This window comes from Procambarus clarkii, chromosome 16, assembly GCF_040958095.1.
Source record: "Procambarus clarkii isolate CNS0578487 chromosome 16, FALCON_Pclarkii_2.0, whole genome shotgun sequence".
Taxonomy (NCBI): domain Eukaryota; kingdom Metazoa; phylum Arthropoda; class Malacostraca; order Decapoda; family Cambaridae; genus Procambarus; species Procambarus clarkii.
This window is the reverse complement of record NC_091165.1, coordinates 28320352-28342926: the sequence shown is the minus strand read 5'-3', so window position 1 is coordinate 28342926 and position 22575 is coordinate 28320352. Positions and strand designations below refer to the sequence as shown.

At 51.7% G+C, this 22575-nt stretch overlaps 1 protein-coding gene across 1 annotated transcript in view; it reads left to right on the top strand.

Annotated features, from left to right (window-relative positions):
- The first annotated feature begins 271 nt into the window (after window positions 1–271).
- Window positions 272–22575, top strand: part of LOC123760016 (dual specificity protein phosphatase 7) — a 45454-nt gene continuing 23150 nt past the window's right edge. Inside the window, exons 1-2 of the mRNA XM_045745375.2 lie at window positions 272–878; window positions 17704–17972. Of these exons, the coding sequence (XP_045601331.2) occupies window positions 449–878; window positions 17704–17972 (699 nt within the window). The 5' untranslated portion in view covers window positions 272–448. The remainder of the gene's footprint in view (window positions 879–17703; window positions 17973–22575) is intronic.

Sequence of the window (22575 nt, the reverse complement as noted above, 5' to 3'; positions counted from 1 at the left end):
GTGGTGGCGTGTTTACATACGGTGTAAAATATTGATCAGATTGATTCATGTTTTCTCTGCTTCCCGCGCTTTTTGGTAATGCTTTCCTTTTAGAGGTAATCTTACGTCATCAAGAAGAACTCGAGGTGATTGGCCCTCGCCGCACTCTACTATTGGTCGCCAGAATGGGAGCCGCAAGGCCAGCTCTCATTGGTTGACGTCACAAGCTGCTGCGCTGGGATTGGTCACCCACAGATAGTGACGTCCACGGCTCGTACTAGGGACGTTTTCATCAATGGTCTGCTAATTCAGATGGTGGTACGGCTGCTTGGAGTGAAGACGTGTCTTGTTGAGCTGTGCTTGGAAAGTGTGTTGACGTTGGTGCTTGACAGTCACAGTTGATGTCGCAGTAAGTGTATGTACATGTCCTGGAAGAGCAGTAGTAGCCGTGGAGTGCCCATGCTCCGCCATGCCTTCTCTTGATGGTGAGGCCGCAGCAGGATACAGCGGCGCCAGCAGCATGAGCGGGGTGAGCGCAGCGCCGGTGGTGGAGGCCAGTTTCCTGTGCGAGGCGCTGCGGCAGGCGCATGGCGTCGAGGAGATACTGGTGCTAGATTGTCGAGGTGCGGACGACTACGCTGCGGGTCACATCCGCGGCGGCGTCAGTGTGGGTCTACCGTCCCTTATGCTGCGGCGCCTGGCCTCCGGCAAGCTGAGTCTCCCGCAGGTGGTGCGGCACTTGGCCTCTGACGGCGGCGACCGCCTGGCCAGACTGCACCAGTGTGTCCCCATCGTCCTCTACGACCACGCCCACGCCTACAACCCTCACACGCCCACCCTCATGAGCATCCTGTGCCGGAAGTTCAATCAGGAAGGGTGCAGCGCGCACTGCTTGTCAGGTAGGCTGTGTTCCTGGCACTCTTGGTTCATTATCACCCTCTCTTCTACATCAATATTTTGTCTGGTAGCCGCACACAATGTTCATCCATAACACCATTGAATCCATCGGGGGAATCTTGACAAAACAAAGATTAAATTAGACAGTTAGTACACTTAGGTTCACAGGTCAGTGGCAAACACTATTATAGCGTCTTATCGTTGCTCTATCACTTATCACATGTCAGTCTTGGGGACTGCTCCCGTAGAGCCAGCTGGCCGGGGCGCGGTATCTGTAAGCGCGTCCTGTTTAATGTCCTATGAATGTGTGTTACGAATCTGAGGAATGTTCAATAACCGCACCTCTAGAGAAGAGTGTGTGGCCTTGGCTCTCCTCGCCCAGTCACTCTGTATGGGTTCTGGGCCCGACCTGCACTAGTGTTTGCTGCTGTTTGTTTTTAAGCGCAGGGTTATCTTGGTGATAACATGATCACATGAGGAGGGTTGACGATTTACCCAGATAATGAGGTGCAGTCTCGGCCTAGCTAGGCAAGGACGCAGCTGCACCTCGACACATACATGGTTAGTTTACCCCGTTTAATGAAATAAATATTTAGTGATTTTACGGTTAACATTGAAGGCGTTAGTGGCTAGTGTGAGGGAGGAGGACGGTCGCCGCGAAGTAGGAGGCAGGAGGAGGACGTCGCCGCGAGTAGGAGGGAGGAGGAGGAGCAGGTAGCGGCAAGTAGGAGGAGGAGGAGGAGGTAGCGGCGAGTAGGAGGGAGGAGGAGGTAGCGGCGAGTAGGAGGGAGAAGAGGTAATGACTAGTGGGAGGAAAATGAGGCAGTGACGAGTGGGAGGGAGGGAGAAGGTAGTGCTGGGAGGGTGTAGCCAGTGCGGGGGGTGAATGAAAGAATACATAAACAGGACCCATTCACCCACGCGCCCGGCTTGGGTTGCCAGTCCAGCCAAAACAATCAATACGGAGTACGAGGGAGAAGAGACCTGCCCTCCCCACCTCCACTACCTCCTCCTCTTCCCTCTCTCTGCCTCCTCCAGGGGCTCTCACCGCTGGGGGGGGGGGCGCACGCCAAAGGAGCAGAAGCTTTTTTTTTTTTTTGTATGTGGTTTATGAATGGAATTTTGAGGCGGCAGCAAGTTAGCTTGAATTGTCATTTCCTTAAGAGGTTAATATGGAAATTCCGCGAGTCGCTGTTCGACAATTTTGTTTGCCCAATTTGCCAATGAATAAAGTGCTGACAGGTTTAGAGAAATGGTTTTGACCAAGTGTGTGTTGTGGACACAACAAAGTATTACATAAACACCAGCTGGATGGTTTTAATCTTGTTATCGTACGTAACACAACAATCCGCTTCTCGGATCGAAGCAAATACCCATTAGTCCTGGAAAGCGTTTCAAAAGAGTTCTTTTAATGCAGAAAAATATAAATTAATTTGCATTCCAATAGCCTAGTCTATCCAGCGTGTACAAATATGGATGTTTAATGTGGGGAGGAATGGTCATCACAACTATATGCACATAGGATCAAAAAGTGTTATATGACCCTCCTTGTATACCCGATAATATGATTTATCGTTACTCGTAGTTACAAGTTAGGCCAGTTTGCGCACCTGTGGCTTGACCCCAACCAACCTTGTTATAATGATAATGGTGAGCTAGTTTTATCCCCCCCCCTCTCCCCTGGTACCAACAACATGACTTCTTGTTTAGATATTCCTGGGAACCCCTCTTCCTCCTCCTCCCCCTCCATCACCTCTCGCTCATCTCATGTTTGTATTTACTGTGTGTGTGTTTGCCTGAGGTTTTTAAGTTGTTGCCACGTGTGGGTTTCTCTGTCGCCCCGCGTTATTTTGTTGTTGCGGTGTTTGGTAAATGGAGTTTTGTAACTTGACACGTTATAGGCTTAATCTAGGCGCTGTTGTGGTGGCAGAGGTGCTGTTGTGGTGGCAGAGGTGCTGTTGTGGTGGCAAAGGATGTGGTGGCCACACATTCTACACCATTCCCAGATAGCCAAGCAATTTCATTGTTCTTTTTTTATATATACTTCTTGGCGCCTCTCCGGCCCTCGGTTGAACGAGTCCAGTTTGGCGTGTAGGGTAAAAAACTTGCATATCGTTGCTCTGGGAGTAGAGCTTACATTTTCTAATTTACCACTTCAGCATAACCTGGGTGGAGGTGGCTTTGTCAGACTGTAGCATTAGGCTACATACCAAAATTTGTTTCAGGTAAGCAGTTGTACTTGTAAACATTGAAATATATCTACATATTTGTTTGCAAGTACGATGCACAGTAAGTTTGATCTCAAAGAGGTAAAAAGAATGGAGTCGAGAGCTGTGAAGCCTAGTGGATAGCTAGAGCGCCATTGACGATTTCTGTTCTGAATTTTGCTAAGGATTATTAGGATGCTGAGGTGGTGTGTATGTGTGTGGTGTTGAAAATATTCTTACCCTCCAGTTTATCTTGACTAAGTCATAGTTCATGTTTTTTTTTCTCTTCTATCATTTTCCCGATTGTGTATTGTCTAATAATGCTTCTATCTTTTCTCTGTAGGTCTTGGCTTCGCTTCACCACAATTCTTTTCTTTCACTCTTAATTTCTCCAGCATTCATGCACCAGCATCCACCGTCTCATCTTTATCTCCCTCCCTTCCATCCACATGATCATAAAGATCCCCTCTACCCCAACCTCTCCCCCCTAGCCTCTCCCCTCACACCTCTACCCTCCTTAACCCTCGCTGGCCGGAAGTTATATAATGACTCACTGATAAGCACATAAGGTGCAATGCCACGTTCCACCTTCTTACTCCTCCCCTCGTCTTTGGCCCCCCTCCCCCCTTCCCCCCTGCACCTTATCCCCCCCACGCACCTTCTCTTCCCCCCCCCCTCCTCCCCAACCATCTCCTGCTCCCCCCCACCACCTCCCGCTTTCCCTCCTCCCCCCCACATCTTACACCCTTCACCTTCTCCCGCTTTCCCTCCTCCCATCCTCTTCACCGTCTCCCCTCCCCCAATACTCTTACCTATCACTTCCCCCCCCCCTCCCCTCCCCCAAGCATTAGCGCACTACTATCCTACTGCCCTCGTGCCCAACTTTGCTCCCCCCCCCCTCTGCCCAATCACCCCTCTACCCATTATTGCACCTTGCATTATTCAGCTGATCCTCCCCTCCCCCCTCACCCATTCCTGTGGTGCGGGTAGTGGCTAGGAAGCGGGGGAGGAATGTGTGCTAGTCCTATCAGTGATCGCCTGTTCATCTTTATTATTTAATAGGAATTGTAATCAGTTTGAATATTTTCAGTGTGGATTGATATAGCATTCGTTTCCCCCGCTTACAATTTGTCTTTTCTTTCCTTATTTCTCCTTTTCTCTGTCATATTTTCTCTCCTCCATCCCACCTGACGGATGAGGGCAGGGTTGTGGGGAAATGGATTGTTAGACAAAGTAATAGAGAGAAGGCGGAGTGGATGAGGCGTGGAGTGTGGCCGTGGCCGCCAGGTCGTGTGGGCGCTCACAGCGTGTGACTGTGGGCGTGTAAGCAGCACCAGGCGCGGTGTAGAGCTGTGGGCGTGTGTCATATGGGCGTGGAGGCAGTAGGCGGCGTGATGCCATGGCAACCGTCGCCAGCACCACGAAAGCCGCCCACACGCCCAGTCCCTCACTCATACTGCTCTCTCTGCTTCTCACTCCGTTCTTGTGGCTCGCGCTACTAGCCCCCCTGCTTCTCTGGCGCTACTAGCGCCCCCTGCTTCTCTGGCGCTACTAGCGCCCCCCCTGCTTCTCTGGCGCTACTAGCGCCCCCCCTGCTTCTCTGGCGCTACTAGCGCCCCCCCTGCTTCTCTGGCGCTACTAGCGCCCCCCCTGCTTCTCTGGCGCTACTAGCGCCCCCCCTGCTTCTCTGGCGCTACTAGCGCCCCCCCTGCTTCTCTGGCGCTACTAGCGCCCCCCCTGCTTCTCTGGCGCTACTAGCGCCCCCCCTGCTTCTCTGGCGCTACTAGCGCCCCCCCTGCTTCTCTGGCGCTACTAGCGCCCCCCCTGCTTCTCTGGCGCTACTAGCGCCCCCCCTGCTTCTCTGGCGCTACTAGCGCCCCCCTGCTTCTCTGGCGCTACTAGCGCCCCCTGCTTCTCTGGCGCTACTAGCGCCCCCTGCTTCTCTGGCGCTACTAGCGCCCCCTGCTTCTCTGGCGCTACTAGCGCCCCCTGCTTCTCTGGCGCTACTAGCGCCCCCTGCTTCTCTGGCGCTACTAGCGCCCCCTGCTTCTCTGGCGCTACTAGCGCCCCCCTGCTTCTCTGGCGCTACTAGCGCCCCCCTGCTTCTCTGGCGCTACTAGCGCCCCCCTGCTTCTCTGGCGCTACTAGCGCCCCCCTGCTTCTCTGGCGCTACTAGCGCCCCCCTGCTTCTCTGGCGCTACTAGCGCCCCCCCTGCTTCTCTGGCGCTACTAGCGCCCCCCCTGCTTCTCTGGCGCTACTAGCGCCCCCCCTGCTTCTCTGGCGCTACTAGCGCCTCCCCTGCTTCTCTGGCGCTACTAGCGCCTCCCCTGCTTCTCTGGCGCTACTAGCACCCCCTGCTTCTCTGGCGCTACTAGCGCCCCCTGCTTCTCTGGCGCTACTAGCGCCCCCCCTGCTTCTCTGGCGCTACTAGCGCCCCCCCCTGCTTCTCTGGCGCTACTAGCGCCCCCCCTGCTTCTCTGGCGCTACTAGCGCCCCCCCTGCTTCTCTGGCGCTACTAGCGCCCCCTGCTTCTCTGGCGCTACTAGCGCCCCCCCTGCTTCTCTGGCGCTACTAGCGCCCCCCCTGCTTCTCTGGCGCTACTAGCGCCCCCTGCATCTCTGGCGCTACTAGCGCGCCCCCTGCTTCTCTGGCGCTACTAGCCCCCCCCCCTGCTTCTCTGGCGCTACTAGCGCCCCCCCCCCTGCTTCTCTGGCGCTACTAGCGCCTCCCCTGCTTCTCTGGCGCTACTAGCGCCCCCCCTGCTTCTCTGGCGCTACTAGCCCCCCCTGCTTCTCTGGCGCTACTAGCCCCCCCCCTGCTTCTCTGGCGCTACTAGCGCCCCCCCCTGCTTCTCTGGCGCTACTAGCGCCCCCCCCTGCTTCTCTGGCGCTACTAGCGCCCCCCCCCTGCTTCTCTGGCGCTACTAGCCCCCCCCCTGCTTCTCTGGCGCTACTAGCCCCCCCCCCCTGCTTCTCTGGCGCTACTAGCCCCCCCCCCTGCTTCTCTGGCGCTACTAGCGCCCCCCCCTGCTTCTCTGGCGCTACTAGCGCCCCCCTGCTTCTCTGGCGCTACTAGCGCCCCCCCTGCTTCTCTGGCGCTACTAGCGCCCCCCCCTGCTTCTCTGGCGCTACTAGCGCCCCCCCCTGCTTCTCTGGCGCTACTAGCGCCCCCCCCCCTGCTTCTCTGGCGCTACTAGCGCCCCCCCCTGCTTCTCTGGCGCTACTAGCGCCCCCCCCTGCTTCTCTGGCGCTACTAGCGCCCCCCCCCTGCTTCTCTGGCGCTACTAGCGCCCCCCCCCTGCTTCTCTGGCGCTACTAGCGCCCCCCCTGCTTCTCTGGCGCTACTAGCCCCCCCCTGCTTCTCTGGCGCTACTAGCACCCCCCCCCTGCTTCTCTGGCGCTACTAGCCCCCCCCCTGCTTCTCTGGCACTGCTGGCCCTGCTTGTGGCACTGCTAGCCTTGCATCTCGTACAGATCTAATATGGCCCCTCTGGCACTCGCTCCTATCCTCCTCCTCCTACCCCTGACACCTCCACCAGATCAACTTATCGAACGCAAGGCCTTCCACACTGACAACATGCCCACACGTCACCCACCCTCCGTCTCCTTGTTTCCGCTCGCCCACGTACGAGGCAGAGGAAGGAGAGAAGCAGGTGGCAGCGATGACGACGGGTGGTTGGGAGGGGGAAGTGGGCGTCGGGCAGCTCTGATTGGTCGCTCACCCTAGCGACCTGGTGTGAAGTAACCAGTGACTAGGACCTGCTTTACCTACCTGTGGTTTCACTCTTGTTACTAACGCCCCCTTGGTTTCTGGCTCGGTTGTGGGTTCTTATATAGGAACTATAGGTCTAAACTAGCACTGCACCCAGGGCTAGTTTAGGCCCTAAAAGATCATTTTTAGGCCCTAAAAATTGAGAGAACTGCAGTTCTCTTAATTTTCTCTGGCAGGCGTTATTTCTTAAGCGTATTCTATTCAAAAAAAATTAATGTGGTATTGTTTGGTTCATTTGTGATGCCCGTTAAAGTTTTCATCCAAACTTCTACATTTTCTTAACCTAAATTTAGCCTAATTTGAATATTTCTAAGAGTTCTCTCGTGGTTTTATATTTTCAACCCTTGTGCTAAAAAAAAAATCCCATTTATTAATGCACCTTATCAATTTGTATACTTAAAACTGTGCTTCCAGATTATTAAGTTCTGTCTGTAATAGGTTCCATAGCCTAGTCTAGGTATTAATATTGTATAATACAATGAAATGTCTTACTACAGTAATTTCTAGAATAACATTAGGTTTATCCTCTTCATTATCTAAGGCCTTGTTTCCTGTGCTCCTAACTTTTTTTTTTTTGGTCTTAATCTTCTTAAGATAGATGGTTTTGGTACAAATTTGCTAACAAGAACGTTGTTGAGCCCGTGTTGAGTGTCACATTTTTCTTAGCCAAGCTTAACAATACTTCTTTGATAACCTTCTGCCTCCTCGGTCAAACGGGAAGCCAATCAAAGTACTCTTGCGGGCTTGGTTGCTTGAGGAGCCGTGGTGGTTGGCTGGTTGCTTGAGGAGCCGTGGGGGTTGGCTGGTTGCTTGAGGAGCCGTGGGGGTTGGCTGGTTGCTTGAGGAGCCGTGGGGGTTGGCTGGTTGCTTGAGGAGCCGTGGGGGTTGGCTGGTTGCTTGAGGAGCCGTGGGGGTTGGCTGGTTGCTTGAGGAGCCGTGGGGGTTGGCTGGTTGCTTGAGGAGCCGTGGGGGTTGGCTGGTTGCTTGAGGAGCCGTGGGGGTTGGCTGGTTGCTTGAGGAGCCGTGGGGGTTGGCTGGTTGCTTGAGGAGCCGTGGGGGTTGGCTGGTTGCTTGAGGAGCCGTGGGGGTTGGCTGGTTGCTTGAGGAGCCGTGGGGGTTGGCTGGTTGCTTGAGGAGCCGTGGGGGTTGGCTGATTGCGACTCAATATATCTAAGCCTGTACAAGAGTGAAAGACCCACTGTTATGACTGCTTTGTGAGGAAGAGCCAATTCTTGCGCACGTATGTGGCTATTTTATCGACCAGTGTTAAGAAGTTCTGCATGAATCGAGGAGTCTAGTCTTGCTATAATTATCGAATCTAAAACTATGCGCGAAGCGCTGAATTCCCGTCAAATCTCAAATCTCTATTCATTTGAAATCGTTTAGCTCTAATGACAGGGGCTTTGTCTGACTTTGTGCGAATCGATAAAGCTTTCAGGAAGTTTTGTGCAGCAATAAATGGCTTCAGAGTAACATTTGTTGGGGGGGAGGGCGAGTCAATGTTGAATTGACAGTGTTGTCATAGTGGGAAAAGTGAAGAGTGCTGCATTAGGCTTTAGGTTGGCAGTATAACCGTTGTGTACTTATTCCACGGCTTCCATTCCATTCCATATTCCATAAACAGGGAGAGAGTGGAGTGGAGTAGAGTAGAGGGGGATCGTGTTCAGGAATAACGAGCATTTGGCCAATGTTGGAGGCTTAGACTTTTTATATAGCATAGACTTTTACATGGAAGAGTCCACATTTAATACTATTGAAAGTGTATTACAAATGAAAGTGGGGGGGGGGGGGGAGGGAAATACACCCATCAATAACCTGTCTTAGGTCCAGTTTAACGTGCATAATGTCTAACGTTTCATATTCTTGTTACTGTCCATAAAGGCTTAGCGCCTTATTAGACCTAGGAAGCGTTAAATTGACCGCGATTACATTAGGGGTTATAGTTCCGTGGGCAGTTATCAATAGCCCATTTAACCCCAAGTACGTGTGAAACATTTTAACTTTCTGGTAATGACAATGTTTGTAAATGTCACAGGCAGAGCATGGGCAGCGCTCGCGTTAGGTCTATAGCCTACAATGTGCCTGTCGCTCCCCATCGCAGCACTCCCTCCTCGGTTCCTCCACCTCAGCAGAATTTGCACAAAATTTCGTAGCGATGGCCTCGTATGATGTAGCCTAAAGTAAATACGTAGGGCTTGGAAATTGCCTACATTTGTGCGTACGGCTGTGCAAATTGGGAAAGGCAGGGTGTATATGTTTGTCTGTTTCATGTGTGGTTTTGGTAGCCTAGCTGATATTACTTTTGGGGATTTCTGTTTTAGTATGTGCACCACAGCCTCTAGGCTAGCAGTTGTCGTTCATAGGCTGATGCAAGTGTGTCTTGTACATGTTGTCTCTTCTCTTTGACGTGCATGTCGTTCCATGTGTGCGCGCGCGCGCGTGTTTATGTACATGCGCGCGTTTTGAGTGTGCATGTACATGCGTTTCAAGGTCTGACTCAGCGCGCCGGATCGATAGAGTGAGAGTGGGAACCGCGGCCCCCCTATCTCACTATTTCTGCCGCCACCACACGTATCTTGACCCAGTTTCGGAGGCTCTTCCAACATCAACTTGGCCATAGAAAAAGGAAACTAGGAAAAAATAAAAAGGTGTACTGGATGGATACCAGGGATGATTAAAGGAGGAATTAAGATTTCAAGAGGAAATCCTCTTTCCTCTCACCCCCCCCCCCTTTCTTTTCCCTTCTCCCCCACTCACACTCGCAGACTGAAAGTTCTTAATTTATCTGTTCTGATGTACGCGTGGTTTTCTCCCTCCACTGTTCCTCACCCCTCTTTTTTTTTCCCCCCCCATCTCGACCCTGCCCTCTTTCTCCTTCCTCTCACGAACCCAGCTGTGTGATACTTCTCCCAACAGCCTCCTTAAACGTCACACTTTGCCTTCTCAACTTGCCTGCTTGCCCACCGCCCTAACCTCATCTTTCCCTCTCTCCTCTCTTGACATTGCTTCCCTCTCCAACCCTTCCTCCACATCTATACCATCCCTCCCCCATTCCTTCCCTTCCTCACCACGCTATAGATGCCATTGAGGGAGGTTGGGGGAGGGGATGAAGGGAAGGATATGCGCTCTGGTCTGGGGAAATTAGGCACAGTTGGCTCCATGGCGTAGCTGAACCGGTTTTCCAGAGGGGCGTTCCCGGCCTTGAAGTGAGGGGAGGGGAGGGATGGGAGGAGAGAGAGAGGTCAAACAGAAGGTTAGAGTAGGTTGGGAAGTTTGGCAGGAGAGTGGAATAGGGATTGAGAGAGGGGGAGGAAAGGGAAATATGTTTTAAAGGAATCGGTGTTAGTGTTATATTCAAAGAGGAAAGTTGGGAGGGTGAGGCTAGCAGAGAGGTAGGTTAGAAGGTGGTGTAGCCTATGGAAAATTACCACCATGGTGAGGCGAAGTTGGAAAGTGATAATTCGTTGAACTCTGTAGCCTAGGCCTGTGAGGTTCGATTACTAATCAGCTAAATGTATTTTTTTTGTTCCTTTTAATAAGACGTTTATTTAAAATGTTTTAAATAAATTTAACTTTTAAAACTTATTTAAAATGTCTTTAAAGTTTATTTTCCTGTCGATCTGGCTAGGTTAATTTTCATCCCGTGTATTTCCAATCTATTTTTCCTACTCGTTTTGCCTGTAATCTTCCCTCCATCTACTCGCATTTTCCTTTTTCCAGCCCCTCTTGCATTTAGCCCTACTCTTCCTAGTACCTCTTCCCTCACACCTCTTCTATCGCTTCCACTACTCTCACCCGTTTATCCCCCCCCCCCCTCGTCTCCCATGTCCCCTCTCTCCCCCCCACCCCACCCTCCCCCAACTGGAGAACCTGCTGGGCGCTTCTGCCGGCGACTTGAAACCTGTTTGGTCCTGGACCTTGGAAACTGAACACAGCGGTACGGAGTCGGGCGGGCGGCTGCTCTTTGGTATCCGGTTCATGGATAAGTCTTTCTATGGTATGCTACGTAAGGATTTGTCACTTTTTGTATCTTATGCTACTCTCAGAGCTATTTTGGTATCTATAGCTTTTGATCTGGACTGTATTGGGTTTACTATTAATGTTTTTCTTTGCTAATTTAATATTCACATATCGTGTTATGTGAATATTAAATGAATATATGAATATACACGTGTCGCACTAGATCAATCGCGTCTGGTAATTGTTATAGAGCCAAGAGGTATTTAAGAGGAAAATGCAAATAAACCTTGTTAAAATTGGAAGGTAACTGCGTTATGGACACACATGATTACTACGTACAAAATTCTCGGAAGTGATAGGGCAGGGTGGGACACTGATATTATTAGGAATGGGTGCTGCAGGAACGAAGGGGCACAGGTTTAACTGCTGTACATACCCAAACGGGCGACAGATATAGAAATAGTGAAGGATGGAGAGTTCATAAACACTTACAGATATAGATTTGAGAGCCCAATGAGCTTAGGAACGTGCACTCAATTTGATTGTATAAAAGCGGAACCAGTACGTTAGAGCTCGACTCTTGAAGCTCTATTAGGGGAGTACATGTACACACGTACGCAGACTGTCGGTCCCAGACAATACTATGGTGCGTGTTTTACAATAACATTACCCTGACTAATGATATATCTGAATTTACTGTTGCGAGAAACTAGGCTACTGTAATGGTTTTGTTTTCAGTACCTAACCAGGTCTTCCGATGAACTATTTACATTTTTGCTAGACTGACATGATTTGCTTATATATTTATCAAGAATTTCTTCCTCTATCTTAAAGTTTATTGAGATAATATTAAATTAAACATTCCTAAAGGATAGTCGCTTAGGCTATTTCTACCGTCTTGCCTGGTGTGTGTGTGGGCCCCAAGGTCTCCGGAGTATGCCTGCCCCGCCGCGGGCTTCAGGTGGGGCCGGTCAGGGCATGACCAGGCTAGTAATGGAGTCTCTGGCCAACCCAGGGTATATACTCATTCATTGTGGTGGCCTGCGGCGGAGCCTCGTGCACCACACTGCCCCTTTAATTTGCACTTGATGCTGCCGGCACGGCTGCTCTGCGCCCCTGCCGGCACGGCTGCTCTGCGCCCCTGCCGGCACGTCTGCTCTGCGCCCCTGCCGGCACGTCTGCTCTGCGCCCCTGCCGGCACGTCTGCTCTGCGCCCCTGCCGGCACGTCTGCTCTGCGCCCCTGCCGGCACGTCTGCTCTGCGCCCCTGCCGGCACGTCTGCTCTGCGCCCCTGCCGGCACGTCTGCTCTGCGCCCCTGCCGGCACGTCTGCTCTGCGCCCCTGCCGGCACGTCTGCTCTGCGCCCCTGCCGGCACGTCTGCTCTGCGCCCCTGCCGGCACGGCTGCTCTGCGCCCCTGCCGGCACGGCTCGCTCTGCGCCCCTCGACGCAGCTTCTTTTGATACATAGTGGCCAGCAACGTGTGTGGGTACGACGGGCGTGCTCGGAGGTGAAGGGACACACGCCCACTTGTTGGTGAAAGGGGTTGAGTAGGGATAAGTGGGACAAGCGAGGAGCAGACCAAATTTGGCAGTGAATTAGGTACGTTTATCCTTCTGATGCCGTTGTGGGTGAGAGGCCCATCATGCCTCGCCTCGCCCTGAAAAGTCTAGCTGATGGGGGGTGGGAATTTGTCTCCCTTCCAGCCGCCAGTGGTCATTCCTCTAGCATTACCTCTCTTTTTCTTCCCCTTTCCTCCATTCCCTGTCCCGTTTTCTGGGGGGTTGCTTTTCCAGCATCCCTCACGCTCTTTGATACACCCTCTCTTAGTTGAATTCTTCCACAGTTAATCTACCCTCTGTCTACTTCTCATCTCTCTCTCTCTCTCTCTCTATCCCTCCCTATATCTCTCTCTCTCACATGTCTCTAATCTCTCTTGTATTTTGTCGCGTTCACGCGCTCGCACGCGCGCACACGCTCACTCACACACTCACTCACTTTTCCTGTACCTTGCTCATTTATCTTGAGCTTGTTCGCCATGCCCCGAAGGGTGGGGGGAGTGGTTGAGGTGTTAGGGGGGTGGGGGCTGCGTCAGGCAGGCGCCATCCTCTTCGCCGGATGAATAGTGTGGTTCCCGGGATGAATACTGATGATTTTGATGCCCTGACCCCCCCCCCCCCGCACCTCCCTCCAACCCACTCGCACATTCATCTGTTATCTTACGAAATTAGGCCTAGGCTAATTGGCGTTAGTGTGAATAAATGGTTAAGTTTGATTCGATACCTCTTGACCAGAGGTATCGAATCAAACTCAAGATGTGAAAATGATGTTTAGGGAATTATGTGTGTTTGTCATGTATGTACGTATGTATATATGTGTATGTACGTATGTATATACGTGTATATATACTCCAGGTTGCACTGTATTATATACTGTATAATAAAATGCCAAAATATTTCTACGCACGCAAAAAAAAGTAAGTTGGGAAGTTTTTGAGCTCGGTGTAGCATTAAGCCGCGGGTGGGGGGGGGGTGGATATAAGGAGTAGCTTAGGCTAGGCTTGAGTTACGGCTACACACATCATAATTAAGGGTTGAGTTACCAGCAGCAGCTTCAACACGCAGGTTGCTTGTCTTGATTACGCAAATGGTTTCTTATAGGCCGTGATATTATATATATTTTTTTAAGATATGCAACAATTGGTTTTCTTCGGAGGTATATAGTATATTGGGAAGTTTATGGTTGTTATGAATTAATGGGTTTTGAATTTTTTGGGTTAGGGAGGAGCCGGAGAGGAGGGGGGAGGGGGTGGGATAGGGGGGCATGGTGGGGTGGGTGGCCGGTGCGGCGGGTTTAAGGTAGGTTGCAGGTGCTGGTGGTCGTCGTCCTCCACACCTGTATGAGGCAGGTGCGCTGACCGCGCTCTGACGGAGCGGTCAACAAGTGCGCATCACGGGGCGTCGAGCATCGGCTTGTACTCTGCTAAATGTTTTCTCCCTATTGTCAGAGAGAGAAAGATGGCGTCCTTGTTATTGTACCGCTCTTGTATCTTATATTACCATTGATTCGTTAAGAATAATGAACTATTCTTCTTTAGAGGTAAACATTGAGTATTTCTGCCTATTCAAGGATGAGGTTGGGCATCTTCTGCCCTCTGGAGTGCCCTCCTCCTCCTCTTGGTGCAAGTGTGATATCCGGAGATCTTGATATCGTCTATTGTTCCTGGGTTGTACCTCTTAATGAGGAAGTGTTTATGGAACGCTGCGAGAGGTGTGAGTCTGGTGTCTGGTGTGCTGGCTTGGAGAAATGCTGGCGCTGTAATTCATCACTGGCAACTGGCTCTCAACCGTATGAATGAGAGAAAAGGTGGAGGAGGGTGCCCCTCTGTGGCCCCCAGGGAGGGTAGAGGTACCCTTTTCCCCCTCTTCTTCCCCTTGGGGCTCTTAATCTGTTCTTTCCTCCTCCCCTATCAATCCATTCTAGTATCTGTACGCGCTCTTTCTCTCTCTCTTCCTCCCTTTTTTTCTTTGTTTCTTCCTTCCACTTTGACATTTCCCTACTCATCAGTCCCACTTTCCCTGTCCCATTTTCAATCAAAATCTTTATCAACAAATACCTGTACTTGTTTAATTGACTCAAAGTTTACACCTTTATAAATAATATATATTTAATTATATATAAATATATATATAAATATATTTATAGTAAGAATAGCCTAAAACTGACCCATATAATTACAATTATACAAAGCCCAATATGATACTGAATGCGAACAAGCCTGAATGGTCCCCAGGACTATATGCAACTGAATAGTGAATAGTGGATGACAGTGAATGGATGAAACAATGTACATAATAGCAATTGTTGTGACATTGCTAGCCTAATTAATCCCCCCTCCCCCCCCCCCCCCGACCCTCCCTCTAGTCTCCTTTCATCCCCCCCTTCATATTATTTTCCTACCATTCCCCACGTCTTAAGCCTACTTTTTCCCTTTACGCTCGGTTTCACCCACCGCTTTGTGAATGAATGGCCGCTGCTTTGAATGAATGAATGAATGAATGTGTGCCGCCGACTTAATGAATGGGTGTCGCCATCTCCGAATCAATGAATGAATTATGTTGTTGGGTGGACCTTTAAAAGTCCCCCATCGTTGTAGGACTATCAATTAAGGAACGACACTTGTACTTAATTGAAATATAAAATAAATGTACGCTGTTCTGGATTTAATAATGACTTTGTTTATAGATTTGGAGAGCTGTATATATGTACAGTTTTTGTGTACAACAGTTTGTACATTGGTTATAACTTTTGTTTACAACCTCTGAGGGTTATTATAGGCCCGTATAACCCCTTAATACTGCTAAGGTGGGGGTGAATATTTAGGGTCTAGTTCCTGAATGTTTGGTGTGACTCTGGCACTGTTGGCCACACCCTGGCACTTGGGTATGGCACTTAAAATTATATGGAGCTGTGTAGCCTAGCTAAAGACTTTGGAAGACTTGTTGATTGACTATACACTGTACTAGTTGGTACTAGAGAGAGGCTGATTGGGCCTTTAATACGATTTATATATATAAACCACCATTGTATATTAGGCGATATAAGGTGTAGTTTGGGGGTGTTGGTAGTAGGGGTAGATTGATATGCTGGGGAGGGGAGGGGGGTAGATGAGTGAAGGGTGTATGAGTTGTCTAGTTGAGCCAATGAGTAAGTGTGTAGTATACTAACTGAAAGGTGAGTCCAGAGTAGGGTGATGACACCCCCCCCCCCCCCCCCCCCCCCTCTTTAGTCGTAACTGGTTCCTTCACGCCGCTGCCTTTCTCCCCCTTTTCTTATCTTGCTACCCTTTCTCCTCACGAGGAAAAGTGTGTCCAACAGGCCCTTGCGTGCTGTGCTGATCCGGCAGAAGCCGGAGCCCTCTGGAGCCGGTTGCTTTAGCCAAAGTCTAGGACGCCTTGAATGTCCTCCATACTCGAGGAACTCTTGATAGTTTTGTTGGGCCGCGTGGCTCCGTCCCCTCCGGTTTGACATGTCGATTTCATGGTGGTGCCTGATAGATCAGTATTTGTATTGTTGTAGCCATTTGTGGTTGTTGGTTCCTCCTGAATCTCCAGCTCCACCAGCTAACAACCAACACCACCTTCACCGTCACCATCAAACTGACCGTTGCAACAGCCATCTTCACCATCTTCATCTTCACTATTTCCACTGACCCTCCCCCCCTCTCCTTCCCCCCCTCCCACCCTACCCTCCCCCCCTCTCCTTCCCCCCTCCCACCCTACCCTCCCCCCTACCCTCCCCCTCTCCTTCCCCCCTCCCACCCTACCCTCCCCCCTCTCCCCACTGTGCTGGACGTGTAGGAATGTGTGGTAATTATGACCGCTATGCTCAGGGGCCGACTCCAGACCTGGGTTTGTGCACGCTCAGCACGCGCGCGCGCTCACGCCCGGGCATAGTACACTGCCCCGGTGCACAGCCCATGTGCACCTTTCGTCCCTACGAGCGAGTGCCCGAAGGGTCGAGCTCTATTTCCGGAGCCCCGCCTTTAGCAACATTCGCTGGTCTAATGCTACGACTCCTGACCCTCCCGAAGCATACCTGGAGAGGGTTTCCTGGATACCTGGATTAGCTGGATATCATCCAGGTAACCAGGTTTCGAGAGTTGTTCTACTCCCCCGAGCCCGGCCTTGGGGGGGGGGAGGGGGAGATGTCAGGCGTGATAAACATCCTATTAATATTTAAATGGTAAAGTCAATAAAGGTGGGAGGGTGCTTATGGCTGCAATAAAGCGGTTTACAAAGCCCAACCACATCTGTTCTCCTTCAGTTCCTCACGCTCCATGTCTGCTTTGTTGACTCTTAATTGTTTACAGATGTTTGGTGCTAATTGTTTACAGATGTTTGGTGCTAATTGTTTACAGATGTTTGGTGCTAATTGTTTACAGATGTTTAGTAGTGGTGTTGTTACTCTTGCATTGCCTTTTAGCCCCCTTGCCTTAGCCTGCTTCCACACCCACCACTACGCTACAAGGCACCCTCCCCACAACAGAGGGAGGGGGGGAGGGGGGGAGTTTGGGGTCAGGGGAGGGGGGGGGAAGGGTCTTGAATGTGGAAGAATGCAGGTCCGGTTGACCAGTCCAACTTTCCTTCATGTTGAGTTTAGCTCATATATGGTGTGTGTGACGGTGGGTCTGGGGGGTCACCCCTTGTATACCCACAGGGGGCGGGGGGTGCCTGCGTGTGTACACCCACACGGGGAGGGTGAGGGAAGGGGGGGGGGGGTTGTGTGTGTGGTGGTAGAGGGGGGAGTGGTGTGTGGGTGGGTGGGTGGTTGTATATGTGGGTTTCTGTTACATACGGGTGTGTGTTAACCCCATTTGTGTCTGCAGGATCGAACTACTAGCTCTTACGTTCCGTCTAAGCTTATATGCACACCTATGTACTCGCCTGGTTGTGTGCGTCTCTCTCTCTCCGACCCCCCATGTATATGTAAACACACACAAAGAACTTTGCACACACACACACACACACACACACACACGCACGCACGCACGCTTACCGGCCGTCTGGCTTAAAAGAAGGTGGTTAGCTGAGCTACGAAACACCCCACACATTGTACCAGCCAGGCTACCTGGAACATACCTGGAGAGGGTTTTAAGAGTTCTACTACTCCCCAAGGCCGCCATCACCCGCACTGTATTTCAAATATCTAAAACTATTTCTTATTTGTACCTTTCCGTAGACCCAAAAAAATGGCGAGGGGTCGCTCGCGGGACGTCGTAGTTTCCCGCGCAATCTTTGACAGAGAAATTTTGTTCCATGACTTTATAACATGATGCTAAGGAAAGTTTCTTCCTCCCGTAATACGAGTCTCTCTTCCTTGGCCACAGGAGGATACGATGAGTTCCGGTCGCGGTTCCCAGAGTGGTGTGAGTCCGTGCTGCCCTCGGAGCCGCCCATAGTGGGGTTGAAGAGCCTGCGTATCACCTGCTTGGAGGCGGAGGAGGAGGGGGTGGTCGAGGGCGCGTGCGACTCCTCCCTAGGGAGAGACATGCCCCTCGACGACCTCGGCTTCCCTGTCGAGATCCTTCCTCACCTCTACCTGGGCAATGCCAAGAACTCCGGTGACCGCGACGCTCTCAATAGACATAAGATACGGGTGAGTAGTTGGGTGTGTGTGTTTTTTAGTCTCTCGCTCTCTCTCGCTCTCTCTCGCTCTCTCTCTCTCGCTCTTCTCGTCCTCGTCCGTTCACGTGTGTGTGACGGGGTTTATGTTCCAGAAACGTTACATTTGTTTGTAAGATTTGGTAGTTATAAATGTTTATGTAAATCTAATTTGCGTTACTGAATCATTGTTTGTCAGGTGGGTGGGTGGGTGTAGTGGCATCTCAGGTGTGGGTGGGTGTAGTGGCATCTCAGGTGTGGGTGGGTGTAGTGGCATCTCAGGTGTGGGTGGGTGTAGTGGCATCTCAGGTGTGGGTGGGTGTAGTGGCATCTCAGGTGTGGGTGGGTGTAGTGGCAGCTCAGGTGTGGGTGGGTGTAGTGGCAGCTCAGGTGTGGGTGGGTGTAGTGGCAGCTCAGGTGTGGGTGGGTGTAGTGGCAGCTCGGGTGTGGGTGGGTGTAGTGGCATCTCGGGTGTGGGTGGGTGTAGTGGCATCTCGGGTGTGGGTGGGTGTAGTGGCATCTCGGGTGTGGGTGGGTGTAGTGGCATCTCGGGTGTGGGTGGGTGTAGTGGCATCTCAGGTGTGGGTGGGTGTAGTGGCAGCTCAGGTGTGGGTGGGTGTAGTGGCAGCTCAGGTGTGGGTGGGTGTAGTGGCAGCTCAGGTGTGGGTGGGTGTAGTGGCAGCTCAGGTGTGGGTGGGTGTAGTGGCAGCTCAGGTGTGGGTGGGTGTAGTGGCAGCTCAGGTGTGGGTGGGTGTAGTGGCAGCTCAGGTGTGGGTGGGTGTAGTGGCAGCTCAGGTGTGGGTGGGTGTAGTGGCAGCTCAGGTGTGGGTGGGTGTAGTGGCAGCTCGGGTGTGGGTGGGTGTAGTGGCATCTCAGGTGTGGGTGGGTGTAGTGGCAGCTCAGGTGTGGGTGGGTGTAGTGGTAAGCTCAGGTGTAGGTGGGCGAGCGATTGTGGCAAAAACGATTAAGTCCTTCCGGTACTTGTAACGATGATCAAGGGTGTTTGGGGGTGGGGGAGGGGGCTTAGGCACGTTTCAGAATGGAGGGGGGAGGAGGATATCACGTCTCAATGTGTGGGGGGGGGGGAAGATATCACGTCTCAGGAGGAGGGAGAAGGGAAGGGTGGGGGGGGGTGAGCGATTACTGGCCAACTTTTCTTCATGATTACACTCTGGTTATGCACTTTTCGGCCACAAATCACTACCTAACCTCTTTACGGGCTCACCATAGCCCGTGCTACATGGACACTTCGTTCTGAGTCGCTAATCTAATATTTTTTGGCGTGGGAAAAATACCTCAACGTTAAAAGATCTGCTGTACTGTGGGGTTGACAGCGGCGGCCAGTATTGACGGGCTGTTTGTAGGTTGTTTTCGTGGGTCTTCCTCGGTTATCTTGAGACGATTTCGGGGCTTTAGTGTCCCCGCGGCCCGGTCCTCGACCAGGCCTCCACCCCTAGGAAGCAGCCCGTGACAGCTGACTGACACCCAGGTACCTATTTTACTGCTAGGTAACAGGGGCATAGGGTGAAAGAAACTCTTCCCATTGTTTCTCGCCGGCGCCTGGGATCGAACCCGGGAATTGGTTAGGGAATTTAGTTCATCATTTCTGCAACGTGGTGACCGCTCTGAGGGGACGGGTTGCTTGCATGAGGCCTGGTCGAGGACCGGGCCGCGGGGACGCTAAGCCCCGAAATCATCTCAAAGATAATCTCAAGATGTCTGGTGGTCGGTCTCTTAGACTCCGTTGAACTCCTCCTCCTCTCTCCCAAATACCTTTTTCCAGACCTAATTTTCGCCAGCATTGTTAATTATTTTTCTTATTAGATTCCGTCTTGTTATTGGGTCAATTTGTTTTCGTTTAATTGTGGGTTTGGTATTGTTTGTCGCTCTGGAGACGAACCTTAGGGTCCTTTTCCACCCCTTTTGACTCTTTGGGGGGGGGGGTCGAAAGGTGGTCTCGTCTTGTTTCTTAATCTCTCATATCGCGGTCCTGGCCTTGATGTTACTCACTGATACCCCTCTAATGGGAAGGAGAGAGGAGAGAGAGAGGGGGTTATCCTCCTCCTATCCCTCCCTCCTGTCCCACTGACCCGCCGGGATTGTTTCTTGTCTGTCCCATTCCTCCATCCCACTCCCCTCCCTCCCTCCCTCACTCACCCTACTCCGTCCATTGTCACAGGCGTTTTATGCCTTTCTTCCCACATTTCTGTTATCTCCATTCCTTCCACCCTTCGGTCCTCTACCCCTCCCATCACCTTCCATCCCGGCCAACACATACAACCTCCACCAATCGCTATCTCCCTCAGTCAGGTCCTCCACCATCTCCTCCCATACACTAGCCTCCACCATCAGTAAGTTTTCCCATACCTCATGGTCAGGCCCCCCCCCCCCTGAAGCACGCGATCTGTCCCTAGCTGACTTGTACTTGGGGCGCCCCTAGTGGGGACTGACAAGTGGATTATTGACCACATCTGGCCCTTAGTAGGGAGTGACAGTGGATTATTGACCACATCTGGCCCCTAGTAGGTAGTGACAGTGGATTATTGACCACATCTGACCCCTAGTAGGGAGTCACAGTGGATTTGGCCCCCTAGTAGGTAGTCACAGTGGATTATTGACCACATCTGGCCCCCTAGTAGGTAGTGACAGTGGGTTATTGACCACACCTGGCGTGTTCAGGACTGCAAGTGAGGGGGAAGACCGAGACTGACGCGCAGGGGGAAGTAATAAGAGGAATTCTTAAGCCACACACACAAAGGTAGATCTGAGACGTACTCTCAGGTTATACATTATAAATGAGTTTGGGTGAATGTAAACAGGAGCTGCTTTGTCTGGGTGCCAATGAGTCTTATGAAGTTTTCCTGTATTTTTAATATCGTTGATATATGTTGAACAGGTCTATATAGGTATAGTGAAGAGAACCAGAGCTTAATTTGCGAAATATACACATGGATGAATGAGTAACAAAGGGGATATGAATATGGTGCTATGTATATCACCACAAAATAGAGCGCAAAACAATGGATACACGTTGGATGAGTTTTGCTTAAAAAAATACCTGGGTAAATACTGGTTAGGAAACAGGATTGTTGATTTGTAGGACGAATTACTGGGCAACGTAAATGGGGGGGGGGACAAACAACGTCTCTGGAATGTTTAAAATCTCAAGTTATACATAAATGCATACTAACATATGTAATTACACTTAGGTAATTGCACACACAAAGTTGATTGACTGTCGAGAGGCGGCACCAAAGAGCCGAAGCTCGACCCCCGCGAGCACAACTAGGTGAGCGCTCACATACAGACACCTATACCTATGTGAATGAGTTTGAATGGGTACATATAGCTGATGAATGGGCCAGTAGACCTATTGTAATGTCATGTATTCTTATGTTCGGCGAGAGTTTTATTTGATTAATTTGTGACCACCGTGAAGATATTTGCTGACGTTATTTACCTTTGGCCAGGTGTACATGGCCAGGCACCACACAGGTGTACACGGCCAGGCACCACACAGGTGTACACGGCCAGGCACCACACAGGTGTACACGGCCAGGCACCACACAGGTGTACACGGCCAGGCACCACACAGGTGTACACGGCCAGGCACCACACAGGTGTACACGGCCAGGCGCCACACAGGTGTACACGGCCAGGCGCCACACAGGTGTACACGGCCAGGCGCCACACAGGTGTACACGGCCAGGCGCCACACAGGTGTACACGGCCAGGCGCCACACAGGTGTACACGGCCAGGCACCACACAGGTGTACACGGCCAGGCACCACACAGGTGTACACGGCCAGGCACCACACAGGTGTACACGGCCAGGCACCACACAGGTGTACACGGCCAGGCACCACACAGGTGTACACGGCCAGGCACCACACAGGTGTACACGGCCAGGCACCACACAGGTGTACACGGCCAGGCACCACACAGGTGTACACGGCCAGGCACCACACAGGTGTACACGGCCAGGCACCACACAGGTGTACACGGCCAGGCACCACACAGGTGTACACGACCAGGTAAGACGGCCATATAGAGATGCTTGTCTACCAGTCTGATCATTCTCTCTTCTAAGAAGCAAGAGACTCGTGATGCTATTGGATGATGCTTGTATATATGTGTGTCTAAGGCAGTGTGATGATTGGTGGAGTAACGTGTCTTGTGTTGAGGAGGAGACATAAGCGAGCAACAGAGGGGGGGGGGAAGAGAGGGGGGTGACAATAGCTGGGAAGACGGGGGAGCCAGAGCCCCCTGAAAGGTACCCCCCTGGTGTGGTGGTAATATTGGTGAAACTGAACGAACACAACAGCAGAGAGCTGGCGTTCTTGTCCCCCTTCCCCCCCCCCCCTTCCATCCCCCTTCTCTCCCCCCGCTCGACAACATGGCGGGCGACCGACCGACCGACTCCCAGCGCCGAATGTTTTGAGTATATTTAAAGGTTTTAAGTCGTGCAAATCCCCGCCGTTAAGTTGCGTGGTCGCGCGGAGAATGTGGAGAACAATGGCGGTGGCGGGCACGGCGGCCAAGACAACCCCAGAACCCTCCGAAGGTGAGGTTTAGGGGGAGAGATGCCATCTGGGGAC